Source organism: Mustela nigripes, chromosome 5 (assembly GCF_022355385.1).
Source record: "Mustela nigripes isolate SB6536 chromosome 5, MUSNIG.SB6536, whole genome shotgun sequence".
NCBI lineage: Eukaryota > Metazoa > Chordata > Mammalia > Carnivora > Mustelidae > Mustela > Mustela nigripes.
Window position 1 is genome coordinate 80,499,504 of NC_081561.1, and position 14,123 is coordinate 80,513,626.

Consider the following 14,123-nt stretch of genomic DNA (forward strand, 5'->3'; position numbering starts at 1 on the left):
TAGGCTATAAAATCAGAACACATTCAACCATAAGTATGTTACAGTATATAAGCCAGTGTTAGAGGATAAATTATAACTGTTAGTATTTTCTGAACAGTTTTTGACTCTCCTGTTTGATTGTTGAGACCCTAAGAATTTTTTACACCAATGGCTTGCTGGCATTACTTCATGCTGGGAAGTATTGATTAGTAGGGAAAGCTATTGATTAAAGGAGAACATTTAAGATTAAGCTGTGAGTGAAGAGAGTTTGGTAGAATACTGTTGGTGGGAATGGAAACTTGGGCAGCCACTCTGGAAAACATCATGGACGTTCCTCAAAAAGTTAAAAATAGAGCTACCCTGTGACCTAGCAATTGCACTATTAGGTATTTATCCAAAGGATACAAAAATACTGATTCAAAGGGATACCTGCACCCTAGTGTTTATAGCAGCAATGTACACAATAGCCAAACTATGGGAAGAACCTAGATGTCTATCGATAAATGAATGGATAAAGAAGAAGTGCTATCTGTATACAATGGAGTATTGCTCAGCCATCAAAAATGAAATCTTACCATTTGCAATGATGTGAATGAAACTAGAGGGTATTATGCTAAGCAAAGAAGTCAATCAGAAAAAGACATATCCTGTGATTTCACTCATATATGGAATTTAAGAAACAAAACAGATAAACATAGGGGAAGAGAGGGAAAAATAAAAGAAGATGAAATCAGAGAGGGAGACAAACCACAAGAGACCCTTAATCATGGGAAACAAACTGAGGGCTGCTGGAGGGGAGGGAGATGGTGGGGAGGATGGGGTCATTGGGTGATGAGCATAAAGGAGGGCACGGGTTGTAATGAGCACTGGGTGTTACATGCAACTGATGAATCACTGACCTCTACTCTGAAATTAATAATATGCAACATGTTAATTAATTGATTAAAAAAAGTTGTGAGTTAATAGACCACATATGGTGAGAAATTTTGAGGTGGGGTATTTTATGTTTTATCTTTAGTTTATAGAAATAAATGGCTAGGTTGGTGAATTCAGGAGAACAGGTTGTTATTTGTTCCAAACAGCAAAATATTCGGAAAACAGATGTGACAGGGAGGAGCAGGCTGCAGCTTGTTTACATCTAAGTGACCACAAGACTGTGGTGAGCCAAGTACACAGCTGGGGTTGGACCAAGGGGAACTGAGAGTCCAGCTCAGACTGAGCCACAAAGGAAGCAGTCTTGGATGCCTCACTTGCGAGATTCTTTCTTTGTTTCAGTGGAATGAGAAAAGCCACAGGCGAATATAATAGTCACATGGCCAAACAATGTATGCTCTCTCATGCTATCCTTAAGAAGGCTGGAGGAGGAACTAAGAGGTTTGCTACGTAGACAAAGAATAAGCATATGTAATTTTCCAGGGAGCTGGTGACCTTGAGAATGTCCTTAATACCATCAAACTGTTAGCTCTTTGGTTAATATGTCATTAGTATAAATGAACTAAATGTGGATTCTTCTGTTCTGACGCCACCACCTTATGGAACCAGGCAGCATATTGTCTGGGTGATTTTGTGAAGTGGCTTGCACTATTAGGAATCAGACGCCATCTTCACTCCGTGCTGGCTTTCCCTGCCACTTGATGCCATCAAGAATCATTCAGCTCCCGCAAAGTGTTAAGATAGGTAGAAGGAGGTGTCAACAGTAGATTAAAGACATAGAGCCCAGACAATAGCTGGTTGTCTACTTATTGCTTGCTGACAGGTATAATATTATAAATATTAGAGCTAATGCTAGGGCAAAGAGTTGCTACTGTTTCTTTTCCGAAAGCCTCAAGATTAAACAAGGCAGAAGTGCTGAAAACAAATTTATAAATAGAGGGATTGAGGATTATCTAAAAACCGCATGGTGATGCTCCATCATAAAGAAAAATGAAGAATTGAGAAATACTGTATACTCAAACAGCTGGTTTAATTAAAAATTGCAATCTCGGGGCACCTGAGTGGCTCAGTGGGTTAAAACCTCTGTCTTTGGCTTGGGTCATGATCTCAGGGTCCTGAGATCAAGCCCCGAATCAGGCTTTCTGCTCAGCAGGGGGCCTGCTTCCCACCCCCCCTCTCTGCCTACTTGTGATCTCTTGCAAATAAATAAAATCTTAAAAAAAAAAAGAAGAAAATGCAATCTCTGCCAATATTTTACTCGATTATTTGGGTTTTGACAGTATAAGAAGAGTTCTTTTTATAGGCTGGAATAGATCATTTTTTCCATGTATAAGTAACATTTGTGAATTCTTTCTCATTTTCCTCTATGAAATTCATTTGTAATGGACATACAATTATCACTTGATTTATTAATATTAATGCAGCATGTTAAAGGTGGGTATTTTTAGAATGCTAGAGATTCCCAAAGTAATTTTCACATTGGTTTTAGAAATATGGTGGTATATATGATTATATATTACAAGTGATTAATAGCCTTAGAATTTAAATATTTTAAAGGAAATAATGATGAGCTTGAATATTATCATTACATTCTTTTCACTTTGTCTGTGCTCTCCACTTACCCTGAATCTGAATCACAGCACTTCTTACTAGCTATGTGTATTTTATATGTGACCTAATTTCTCTGTGATTTAGTATCCTTCTCTGGGGGTAATAATAGTACCAATCTCATAAAATTATTGTGATTATTAAATGAGTTAATAAAAGTATTTAGAACAGAGCCTGTACATAGTATTATATATTTTCTTTTTTTTTTTTAAGATTTTATTTATTTATTTGACAGACAGAGATCACAAGTAGTCAGAGAGGCAGGCAGAAAGGAAGAGGAAAGCAGGCTCCCTGCTGAGCAGAAGCCCGATGCGGGGCTCCATCCAAGGACTCTGAGATCGTGACCTGAGCTGAAGGCAGAGACTTTAACCCACTGAGCCACCCAGGCGCCCCAGTATTACGTATTTTCTATTACTGTTGTTATACAGATGATAGAGCATCATTTGTATTCAGATTGGCTCCAAACAATGAGAAAAGTACCATTGCCTTTTCTGTTTTCCATCACTCCTACTTTATTATCTCTGAAGTTAGTGACAGGCACGAGGTAGGGTATCAGGGCCTCACCCAGGCAGCAAATGGGCATACTGGAAAGGGGACCAAGGCAAAGCCCAGCCCTGAGGGGTGACCAGACAGGTAGGCGAGGACACAGGAAGGCATCCAGGCAGCTCTCACCCAGGGGTGCTGGATACAGGATCTGAAATCACCATGCTCTTTTAGAGTCCAGTAGCTCATGTGGTGAGGTTCCTTTGTCTACCACCAACCCTATCAAGAACAGGCTTGAATGGAACAGAGCCTGAATGGAAAGAGACTGCAGTTCTGACTGAGAAGGGCTGAGGGAAGGCTGCAGCTGACAAGAAGGTAATCATGGGGTTTGTATCAGGAGGAAGATGGAAATGAAACAATGCAAATAATGAAAAGTGTAGTTATGCCAAGACATGAAGGAGGGAGCCATTAAGAATTATAAAGTAAGATTTGCCTCAGAGAAGTCCCATGTCAATATAAATATCCTTTTAGGGTACCTGCATGGCTCAGTTGGCTTCAGCTCAGGTCATAATCCTGGGATCGAATCCCGCATCAGGCTCCCTGCTCAGTGGGGAATCTGTTTCTCCCTCTGACCCTTCCCCCCATGCTCTCTCTCTCTCTCTTTCATTCTTTCTCTCCCTCCAATAAATAAATAAAATCTTTAAAAAAATGTCCTTTTAATAACCTTGAATTGACAATATGTAATTTTCATTAGGGGCAGTGACCATTAGAAATGATTTTAGTTTTTTCACTAATGCTATACTACTACAGATTCATAAACTTTCCTAATTATGGAAATGAGTATAAAAGATTACTGTTCTTAGGGCACCTGAATGGCTCAATAGGTTAAGCATCTGACTCTTGATTTTGGCTCAGGTCACAATCTTAGACTCCTGGGGTCAAGTCCCGAGTCGGGCTCTGTGCTCAGCAGGGAGTCTGCTGGAGATCCTCTCTCTCCTCCTCCCTTTGCTCCTCCCCCTGCTTGTGCATGTGTGTGTACATGTGTGCACACACTCTCTCTCTCAAATAAATAAGTAAAATCTTTTTTTTAGAAAAGATTTTATTTATATTTGTCAGAGAGTGAGAGAGAGAACAAGCAGGGTGAAGGGCCCAGGGAGAAGCAGACTCCCCGCTAAGCAGGGAGCCCGATGCGGGACTCTCCCCTGGGAGTGCAGGATCATGACCTGAGCTGAAGGCACGCTTAACTGACTGAGCCACCCAGCTGCCCAATCAGTAAATCTTAAAAATAAACAAATAAATAAATGAATGAATAAATAAATGAATAAAAAGATTACCAATCTTTGACCAGCTGATCCCCAAATTGACAAAACCAGTTTTGTTTGGCTCTTCATTTATTTCTGAATTTTGGTTTCACATCATTACAACAGGAAACATACATTTCTTTATAGGCACTTAAAATAGGAGTAAACTATTAGAAAGCAAAGCAGAGCTCCAAGAACGTCAAGCTTACATCAGTAGGAGATATAATTCCTTTGTCTGATATGCAGCCCATTTGTTTTCATCATAGAAGTCATGATTATTGTAAGATAACAAGTTATGATCAGAAATTATCTGCTATTTATTTAAAAGTCTTAACCTTTTTAAAGAAACTGATTATTTCATTGTTCCTCTGATCACAATAACTTTGTCATAGAAATTAAATTAAATTTTATCTATCAGAACCTTAGAATGATTTTCATATTGAGATTGGAAGCTAAAGTGAATTTTCATACTTCATGGCTTTCTTTACTTCCATATTGAAAATAGAATTTGGTGTATAACATAAGTCTGAGTCTTCTTTGGTACATATTAAATTACACACATCATTTAGCTGAATGTAAGTGATACTGTGAATGCTTCTTGAGTAAATAGGTTCCATTATTCAGCAGATGCAGCTTCAGATGATTCTAAAAATACTCATCATGGTCTCAGTGGCATTTTTCCTGTATTGGCTGTTTCGGTGCCAAGTTACAGTCAAGAATGAAATTATCAGGGTTTCTTGGTACATTGTATCAAAGATTATCAAGTAGCTTTGAGCATCACTGATAATACTTCTTTAACTGTGCCTGAAACTAGGCTAAAGGAAAGTAAAACCTAATTAAGGCAGTCTTGAGAAGTTTTTCTGTTTGATGTTTTTTGCTACTCATTTATTGTTTCAAAGTCAGATATCTTGTATTTAACTTCCTATTTTGTCTTTCAGTGTTATGTTGCGTAATTGATATGTTGGTTGTATTGGGTAAAATTATAAATGAGAAACCCTTGAAAATATACCCTGTCCTGCTAGGTTCAAGGCAAAAATAATATTCAGCTTTAGTCCTAGGCAGTCACCAAGCATGTCCACAATTCTGGGGGTGCAACCCCCTTCACGTGGTTTGGTGGAAGTTAGCCTACACATTGTTTCCCTACCTTTGAAATAGTCCCCACTCTCTTAGCCTTTACAGGTCAAATGTTTCTGTTTTTAACCGCTTCTGTAATTTTCTCTGGGCTCTCCTGATGTGTTATACTTCCACTGATCCTTAAATGACAAGGTACCTGGGAAAGGGTTTGGCCTGTGCAGAAAGGGAGCAGAAAATAATGTGGGGGGTCTAAAACATGAAGCATGAAAATAATGAAATAATAATATTCATAATAATGCTAACACAGTCTCTTTAGCTTAAACTAGACCCTTTCAGGGTGCTATCTCTGGGACTGTTTTGGCAACTCAGTGGATTTCTCCAGAAAATAGGAACCTTGAAGTGCCTGGCTGGTTCAGTTGGGTTAGCATCTAGTTCTTGGTTTCGATGTCAGGGTTGTGGGGTGGAGCCCTGCGTCGGGCTCTGTGTTCAGCGGGGAGTCTGCTTGAGATTCTCCTGCTCAAGCATGCATGTTCTCTCCCAAAGAAATACATTTTAAAAGAAAGAAAGAAGGAAAGAAAGAAAGAAAAGAAAAGAAAATAGGAGCCTCTTAGCCTTACCCTTAATGATTAGCAATTTTGATATGCTCATTTATTTTCTTAGAATGATAGTCCTTTCTTAAAAAAAAAAAAAAAACCCAAAACAAAAAACACCACCACCTGCTGTAGCTGGGTGGTGAGACCAATTCAGATACATTTTATTAGAAAAGATACATATTTTTTATGGGGAAAAGAGCCTGAAAAAAAAAAAGAAGAAGAAATACATTGCCAAACAGAAAATCCCCTAGAGAACAAAGATCATGTTAAATATTATATATCAGACAGAGCAGAGTCTTATGTATTTCTAGATTCTTTATCACTGAAGATGTTTTCTGTTCAGAACATAATTTCAGTGCCCCCAAGGCATGCCTTTTGAACCACAGTTCTCTCTGTAAATTATGACTTAAAGAATTAATTCCATTCCACTCTCTAATAAAAATTCTCTCCTTAAAGACTCATGTTGGAAGTCATCTGTGAAGAATTCTTGCAAAAATGGTTGGTCCTTTTTGCCAAAATTAAATAAGACTTGTGAATTGTCACTGTTATGTTTCCCTTATTTCTTACTTTAAAGAAATAATGACACCTTATGAAACCAAAATGGAAATTATGGTGGCTAGCCAACACTGGCATAGATGTCTTGAAAACTGAAGTTCTTTTTTTTCCTGTGACATTATGACTAGTCTTCTGTTGCCTGGTCTAAGAGAATGACACCATCCTGCCCTACGTCCCCCCTCCCCCACCCACCAACCAGCACATATGTACACTTGGAAAAAGCATTTAAAAGACAAACAAGAATTGTAAGTTTCCATTTACTGAGAACCTTTTTAAAACATTTCTGAAACCTTACCTCAACTGAAATTATTCCTTAAAATTCACTATTAATAAATATGTATGTTATATATTATATGTACATATAATATATGTATATTAATATGTAGCTATTACATATGTATATAGATTATATGTAGATTGTTGTGTATAACATATAATAGCATTTATCATGTAAATATGATAGCCTTTACTATATTTCACTGTTATAAACAATTCTATAAGTTCATTTATTTAGTCCATCCAACTCTTTGAAGTAGGTTCCATTATCAACTTCACTTTACAGATGAGGACTCTGAAGCAAAACCACACCTTAAAGAGTAGCAGAGCTCCTTTGGACGCACGTCAGCTCTGTCTGTCTCAGGGCTTCCTACTCCCCAAACCAAAAGAAACCCACTAGGTTTCACTCTTGCTGAACTTGCAGTGAGCAGCATTTGATGTCATCAACTACCCTTTTCTTGGAAACTCGATCTTCTGCATTTGTGACAGTTATTTACTAAGCACACAGTTCTGTGTCACGCAGCGTGCTAGGCACGGGGACTATTTCAGTGAATACAAATCAGGCAGAATTCTTTTTCTGTGTGGAACGCACATGCTAGTAGAGAGAGACAGATCATGACAGCCCGTGAAACATCAGCACAGTAAAGTAAATTTCACGATGCAGTGGGAGGTGGTATGTGCTATGGAGAAATGTCTGTAAATATTTATAAAGAGGGAAGGGTAGTGCATATTAAAGGGAGGTCAGGGGATGTTCTTTTAAGAAAGCAGAATTCGAGCAAGAACTGCAAGGAGGTGGGAGACCAGTCATGAGGATATCTGGGGGAGGAGCATTTCCAGAAGGGGAAACCAGCAGTACACAGGCCTTGAAGTGGGTTTAACACTGATCGGGAGGCACAAGTGGAGAGGCTGAGGTAGGGAAGGGTGAAGGGGGAGGAGTCAAAGACAAGGCCCAGGGAGTTCTGAGCATGGTGGGAGCAGGACCTGGTGGGCTGTTCTGGGGAAGCTGGCTCTTCCTTTGAGAGAAATGGGAACCCTTTGGAGAATTTTGAGTAGAAGAGTGACGTGATGTGATGTATATTTTTGTAGGATAATTCTGGCTGTTGAGGACACAAGGGTGGGAAACAGGAGGCTGTTTGGATAATCCAGGTGAAAGAAACAGGGGAAACTTGGACAAAGGCTGCAAGCGTATGGGGAGAATTAGTCCCATGTTGAAGGTAGAGCCAACGTGATTGGCATGGAGGCGACATTGTGAGAAAGAGGCGAATTCAGGATGACCCCAGGGTTTCAGCCTAATTAACTGGAATAGAGTTTCTGTTAACTGAGGTGGGAAAGTCTGTGAATGGAGCTAAAGTAAGGAAAGTCTGTGAGTGGAGGTCAGTTTGGATACAGAACAAGAGCATATATCAACAAAAACATGTTAAATTCAACATTAAAAATTAAGGGCAACTTAAATGTCTAATAATAAATAATTGCATGAATAAATTAATGATGCTCCCATACAGTGGAGTACTATGGAGGCAAAAATATTAAAAATATTTTGCACATCTCTATATTATTTATTGCCACATTAACTGGAAAAAAAAAGCTGATTGCTAAATAGTACTCATGACTTAACCACATTCCTATAAAGAAGAAGAAAGTACTTTGTTTTGTATAGGAAAAATAAAATACATAATAAAATTATAGTAGTTGCTGTGTAGGACAACTTAATTTTAATTTTTTTAAAAAAATTTTTGTCAAAACTTTTTGTGAATAAAAAGGGAAAATATATATTCTACCTACATTTTAATAAGATTTATAAAAGTACAATCTAAATATAATATATGTATGCATAGAAAAAGCCCTGAAGAGGGCTGCCTGGGTGGCTCAGTCAGTTAAGCATCTACCTTCGGCTCAGGTCATGATCTCAGGTTCCGGGGATCAAGCTCCACATCAGGCTTCTTCCTCAGCAGTGAGTCTGCTTCTCCCTCTCTCTCTGCCCCTCCACCCCTTCACCCCTCTCTGTTTGTATCTTGTGCTCTCTCTCTCTCTCAAATAAATAAATAAAATATTTTAAAAAAAAGAGAGCGAGAGAGAAAGAAAAAGACCTGAAGGATGTACCCACAGTGTTCCTGTATTTTCTGTAAATGGCAGGCACGAGAATTTTTTTTTTTTCTTAGATTCTTCATATATTTTTTTCTCTTTTGAAAGATTTTATTTTTTAGGTAAACTCTATACCTGGAGCTTGAAATCACAATCCCCAGATCGAGAGTTGCACACCCTACTGACTGAGCCAACCAGGTGACCCTAGATTCCTCATATTTTCTGATTTTTAAGAAATTACAAGTATTAAAAAACAAACAAGTATTACCAGGGTAAAAGTTTTAAAAAGTTATAAATTAAAAGGAAAACTTCACACATGGTCAGTCAGTAAACTTGGCCTGTAAAGTATTCTGTTGTCATCTTATGGACTGTGTTTGGGACTATGAGGCTGAGGGCAGGACCACTGCATGGGAAGGGTGGGGGAGACATTCATTTGCATGTTTTGGGAAACTACAGAAGTAGCAATGTCTTCCACTGTTATTTTTCACCTGTCAGCCCTCTTCCTGCTATGAAAGATACTGGAGGCAGATAGAGAAGGAAGATCCATGGACCCCCCCTCCTCTGATTCAAATAAACTTTCACTGTCTTCAAATGGTTCTTAAGTAAGGAGTTTAAAAATCCATCTTATTAAAACATTCTATACACTATAAAATGTTAAGTTCTATGTCACTTTTTAACAATTCATCAATTTCTCCATTATTGTTGGAGATGATTACTCTTTTTTTGATACCTCAAACTTCAACTTGGTATACTTCATTATTTCAGAAACTTAAAGTATATGAAGTTCTGAATGCTGCCAAATTTAAACCCCACACTCTAATGATTTTGGGTGGGGGGAGGTAATACAAATTATCCTAGACAGGGAGATTTTAAAAACAGCTTTACAACCATTTTGTGGTATCCATTTTCAAATGCCAGTAGGCAGAACTTTATACCGAAGTGTAATATCAGGTTCTAAGAAAGTGATATCAATATGAACTATGGTGGAAAGATCGAGTGATGTGATTTTGTTTTGTCGTTTCAAGGGAGTGAAAAAAATAGACCCCGAAGTCTATGAAAAATTTATCAGTCACAGATTTGGAGAAGAAATGGTACATCGCATAGATCTTTGCTCCATGCTAAAGAAAAAGCAAAGTAATGGTTATTATCACTGTGAGTCTTCGATTGTGATTGGTGAGTTCCATTTAAAGATTATGTGCTATCTTTAGTTTTTATTTCTCTAACATCATGTCTTTTGGCTGATATTTTGGGCTAGTTGTATATATTTTTCTCAATAACACGTTTTTATGTATATTTTATTTTGGCAATAATACACTGGAAATTTTATAGAACATATTTACTATTCATATTTATCAGTATTTTGGTACCTATGGTTTTTATACTTTCATGCTTCAAATATAATTATAATGAAGTCCTGAAATGTTGATTCAAAATTCATTCCAGTTTAATTTTATTTCATGAATATGAAAAAAGCATCTTCTCCTGTGAAGGCCTATATGAGCACACCATTCCACACCAAGCATTTTCATGTTTGCTGCTTTTAATTAGCAATTAGGAATAGAATATTCCAGGCCAAAAAGTTTCATTCTGAGAAGATAAAGTCTAGGTGGCCTGCAAAGATTGAAAACATGTCCTTCAATTTCTTCCCCAAAGGAAACCATGTTTTTCTGGGAAAAAAAAGATTCATGCATGAGTGCTTCTATCATCTTATCAGGGAGATTGCATGTGATTGAGACAGATTCATGCACAATTATGTTTCCACGTGAAAAGTGTATGCATCAAGTGAAGACTTTTTTTAAAAACCAGAACAAGGCTGTTCTGCAGTGTGAATATATTCAAAGGAATCTTATCTGTTGAGATGCAAATGTGCTATTTCAAACCCGGGCATTATTCTTATAAAATTGTGAACTTCAAAAAAATTTAAAAAATAAAATACAGTTGTGAACGTCAAGAGAATCTGATTTGTATACTTTGGAAGTAACAAAGAAGAAGTAATCAAAGAAGATAAATACTTGTATTTAAATATTTCAAGGTCTTCAACCAAGATAATTTCTGTCCGTATCAGCTTGAAGAAAACCTGTGGAAGTATACATCCTCAAAGAATCTTAATACTGAAGATTGTAAATGCATTAAAGAAAATGTTCCAGAGACACAATTTTATTTCCAAATTCTCACTAGATATTTTCAGAGAAGTCATCATTTTATCTTCCTAAGATCTTAGCTCTCTTAAACAGAAAATATTCTGTATATCATCTGAATTTATGTTCTCAAACATTTCATGTCTATTTTGAGGAGGATTTTTGTGTTTTCGGAATCTCTGGTGGAGAGCTATTTTCCATCAAAGTTTTGATGAGGGCCAAACAATTTCCATTTAGTAAGGTTAATAGCAGAGGACAAATTTAAGACTTTCTTGTGTAACACAGACGTTGGCTAGCTTTCCGTATGTTCTTTGTGTACTTACATTGGGCCAATGTTGAAGAACTCCATGCTCTTCCTTGCCTTTCCTGATCCTGTTTAAAAAAGAAATAAATAAAAAAACCCCGAATCCTGTGTAGATTTTCCTGAAGATATCGTGAGATTAACATCATCCAGCTTATGACACATGTGACCTACATTGCCCTTAGACAGCTCTGTTCAGCTCACTCCAAACCAGATGTGTCAACCAGTGAGTTTTTTATTTTATTGCTCCTTTCAGCGTAGTCAATAAAATTCCCCTTATTCTAGGCAATATCTCCAGATTTCCCCCTCAGGCTTCTTTATCTCTCATCTTTTCTAACTCAGAGGGATTTAGCTTCTTTTAAACTCCACCAATCTTGTGTCCCCATACTGATCATTTAACATTATATTAAAAAAATGGTTTTTGCCTGTTACAGATGCTCTACTTTTTGTCACATTTTGGGATGCCAAAATGAATTTTAAAATAATATTTGCATCTAAAGTGATAATTATTATGTTATAAGTAACCAATTTTAATACACACTAGAATTCCTTTATTTACTATGGATAGTTACTGATTTTCTCAGTCTTATTTTTACTTGAGTTTAACAGAATATTTAGGAAGATTCAGGACACTTTCTTTGTAAGTTTCATTTCTTGATCTGGTTTAATTGGCTTCTTTTTGATTTGATCCTAACTCAGATTTAAAGTCTGTTTCCTATACCTTGAAGAACCTGTATTAATATTGTGTTGTATTGATAGAGTAGGGCATATTTCCATTCTTAAGATATTTTGCGTTCAGAAATCTAGGGTGGAAGTTGGCTTTAAAGACTCTGGGAGTTGCTTATAAAACTTTGTATGTAGGTACAGAAGTGATTTTTCTGGGGAGGGAATTCATTAGATTTACATTATTTCCCGTGTCTTAATTTGTTAATAGTGAATTCTTGGAGAGTAGTATTTCTTTTCCATTTTGATTTCTCTTTTGGTTATCTAAATTATGCCATTTAGGGCATGTATATTATTTAAAAAATATCAATGATTATTGATATTTGGATTTCCAGTTGGTTCTTTTTCATATTTTCCTGTTCTATTCTTTACTTCATGGATGTATCTCTTTGAAGATTTCAATATAATTAATTATTAATGTTATTTTCATATATTTAAAAATATTTTATTTCACTTATCTTTTTAAAAATAAATTTGTTGTGTAACATTGTATAAATTTAAGGGGTACGAGGTGTTACTTTGATACATTTATATGTTGTGATATGCTTGCTAATGTAGCAATATTTATCACTTTGCATAATTATAGTATAATATTTTTGTCTATATTCAGTATACTGTAAATTAGATCTTTATGGCTTATTTACTACTTAATATAAGTTTGTACACTTTGAAACAGCATTACTCTTACCCACCACCGGCATTTTCTGGTAACCACAATTTTACTATTTTTTACAGGTTTAACTTTCTTAGATTCCACTTATAAGTGGTATCATACACTACTCATTTTTCTCTGACTCTTCTTGCTTATCATAATATGCTCAAGGTCCATCCATGTTGCCACAAGTGGGAGGATATTCTCCTTTGTCATGGCTGAATAATACTCCATTGTGTGTACGTACCATATCTTTTTATCCAGTCATCCATTGATGGATATTTGGATTGTTTTCATACTTTGGCTATTATGAATAATACTGTAATAAACATGGGAGTTCATGTATCTTGTTGAAATCCTATTCTCATTTCTTTGGGTTTATACCCAGTATAGAACTTCTGGATCGTGTGGTATTTCTAGTTTTAATTTTGGGGGGAACCTCCATACTCTTTCTTATAGTCATTGGACCAATTTACATTCCCACCAAAAGTGTGTATGGGTTCCATTTTTACCATATCTTTACTAGCACTTGTTGCCTCTTGTCTTTTTGATGACAGCCATTCTGACAATTGTGAGGTGATACTGTTGTTTTGATTGGTGTGTCCCTGATGATTAGTGACATTGAGCTTCTTTTCACATGTCTGTTCGTCATTTTGAACAACAACAAAAAAACCCCAAATAATCTGACCTAAAGATGGGTAGAAGAGCTAAATAGACATTTTTCCAAACATGACTTTTCACATTTTTAAAATATCTCTAGTTCCTTGGGTATGAATTCTTCCATTTGTTGGCTCTTTTGTGGCACTCCTTTTCCTCTGGTGTTTTTAGGTTTTGGAGAGCTCATTGTGTCATACTTGTGTGGTTTGGCAGATGTCTCAGACCTGGTCCCACAGGGAACACTGCTTTGAGTTGGATTAGGAGCTGGCAATAGCAAACCATCCTTGTCCATAAGAAGTTAGAATCTATACTTTTTATGTTTTTAATCAATTTCTGAGGTTTTTGTTTATTATGCTTTACTATTTTTTTTGTAATAAAGACAATTAGCCCTTTGCTTTATTAGCTCAAATATTTTCCAGGATTTATTTTACATTTAATTTTGGTCACAAGTCATTTTTCACAATAAATCCTTTTAATTTTTGTTAAATTATAGATGAAAAATTCTTCTGTGGTTTTAAAAATTATTATAGAGTCATCTCTAAATCAAAGATCGGTAACATATTCATTTATATTTTCTTCAGTTTTTTTGTTGTTGTTGTTGCTTTTGCATTTGAGCTTTTAACCTACCTGATATGATCATTAATATAAGTACTCAGACCCAGAGGATTAATACAGAAATCTGGTTATTAATAGGGTGTGTGAAGTAGGGATTTTCTTTTAGAAATGTATTTTTATGATTTTTTTATACCCCAACTCTGTTCCAGAGAT

The 14,123-nt window shown here is 36.3% G+C and overlaps 1 protein-coding gene across 4 annotated transcripts in view; it reads left to right on the forward strand.

Moving 5' to 3' along the window:
• The window catches only part of AKAP7 (A-kinase anchoring protein 7), a 154,120-nt gene that overhangs the window by 81,205 nt on the left and 58,792 nt on the right, over positions 1 to 14,123 (forward strand). For all 4 annotated transcript variants that reach the window (XM_059400730.1, XM_059400731.1, XM_059400732.1 and 1 more), the window contains exon 7: positions 9,910 to 10,057. In XM_059400730.1, the coding sequence (XP_059256713.1) occupies positions 9,910 to 10,057 (148 nt within the window). The remainder of the gene's footprint in view (positions 1 to 9,909; positions 10,058 to 14,123) is intronic.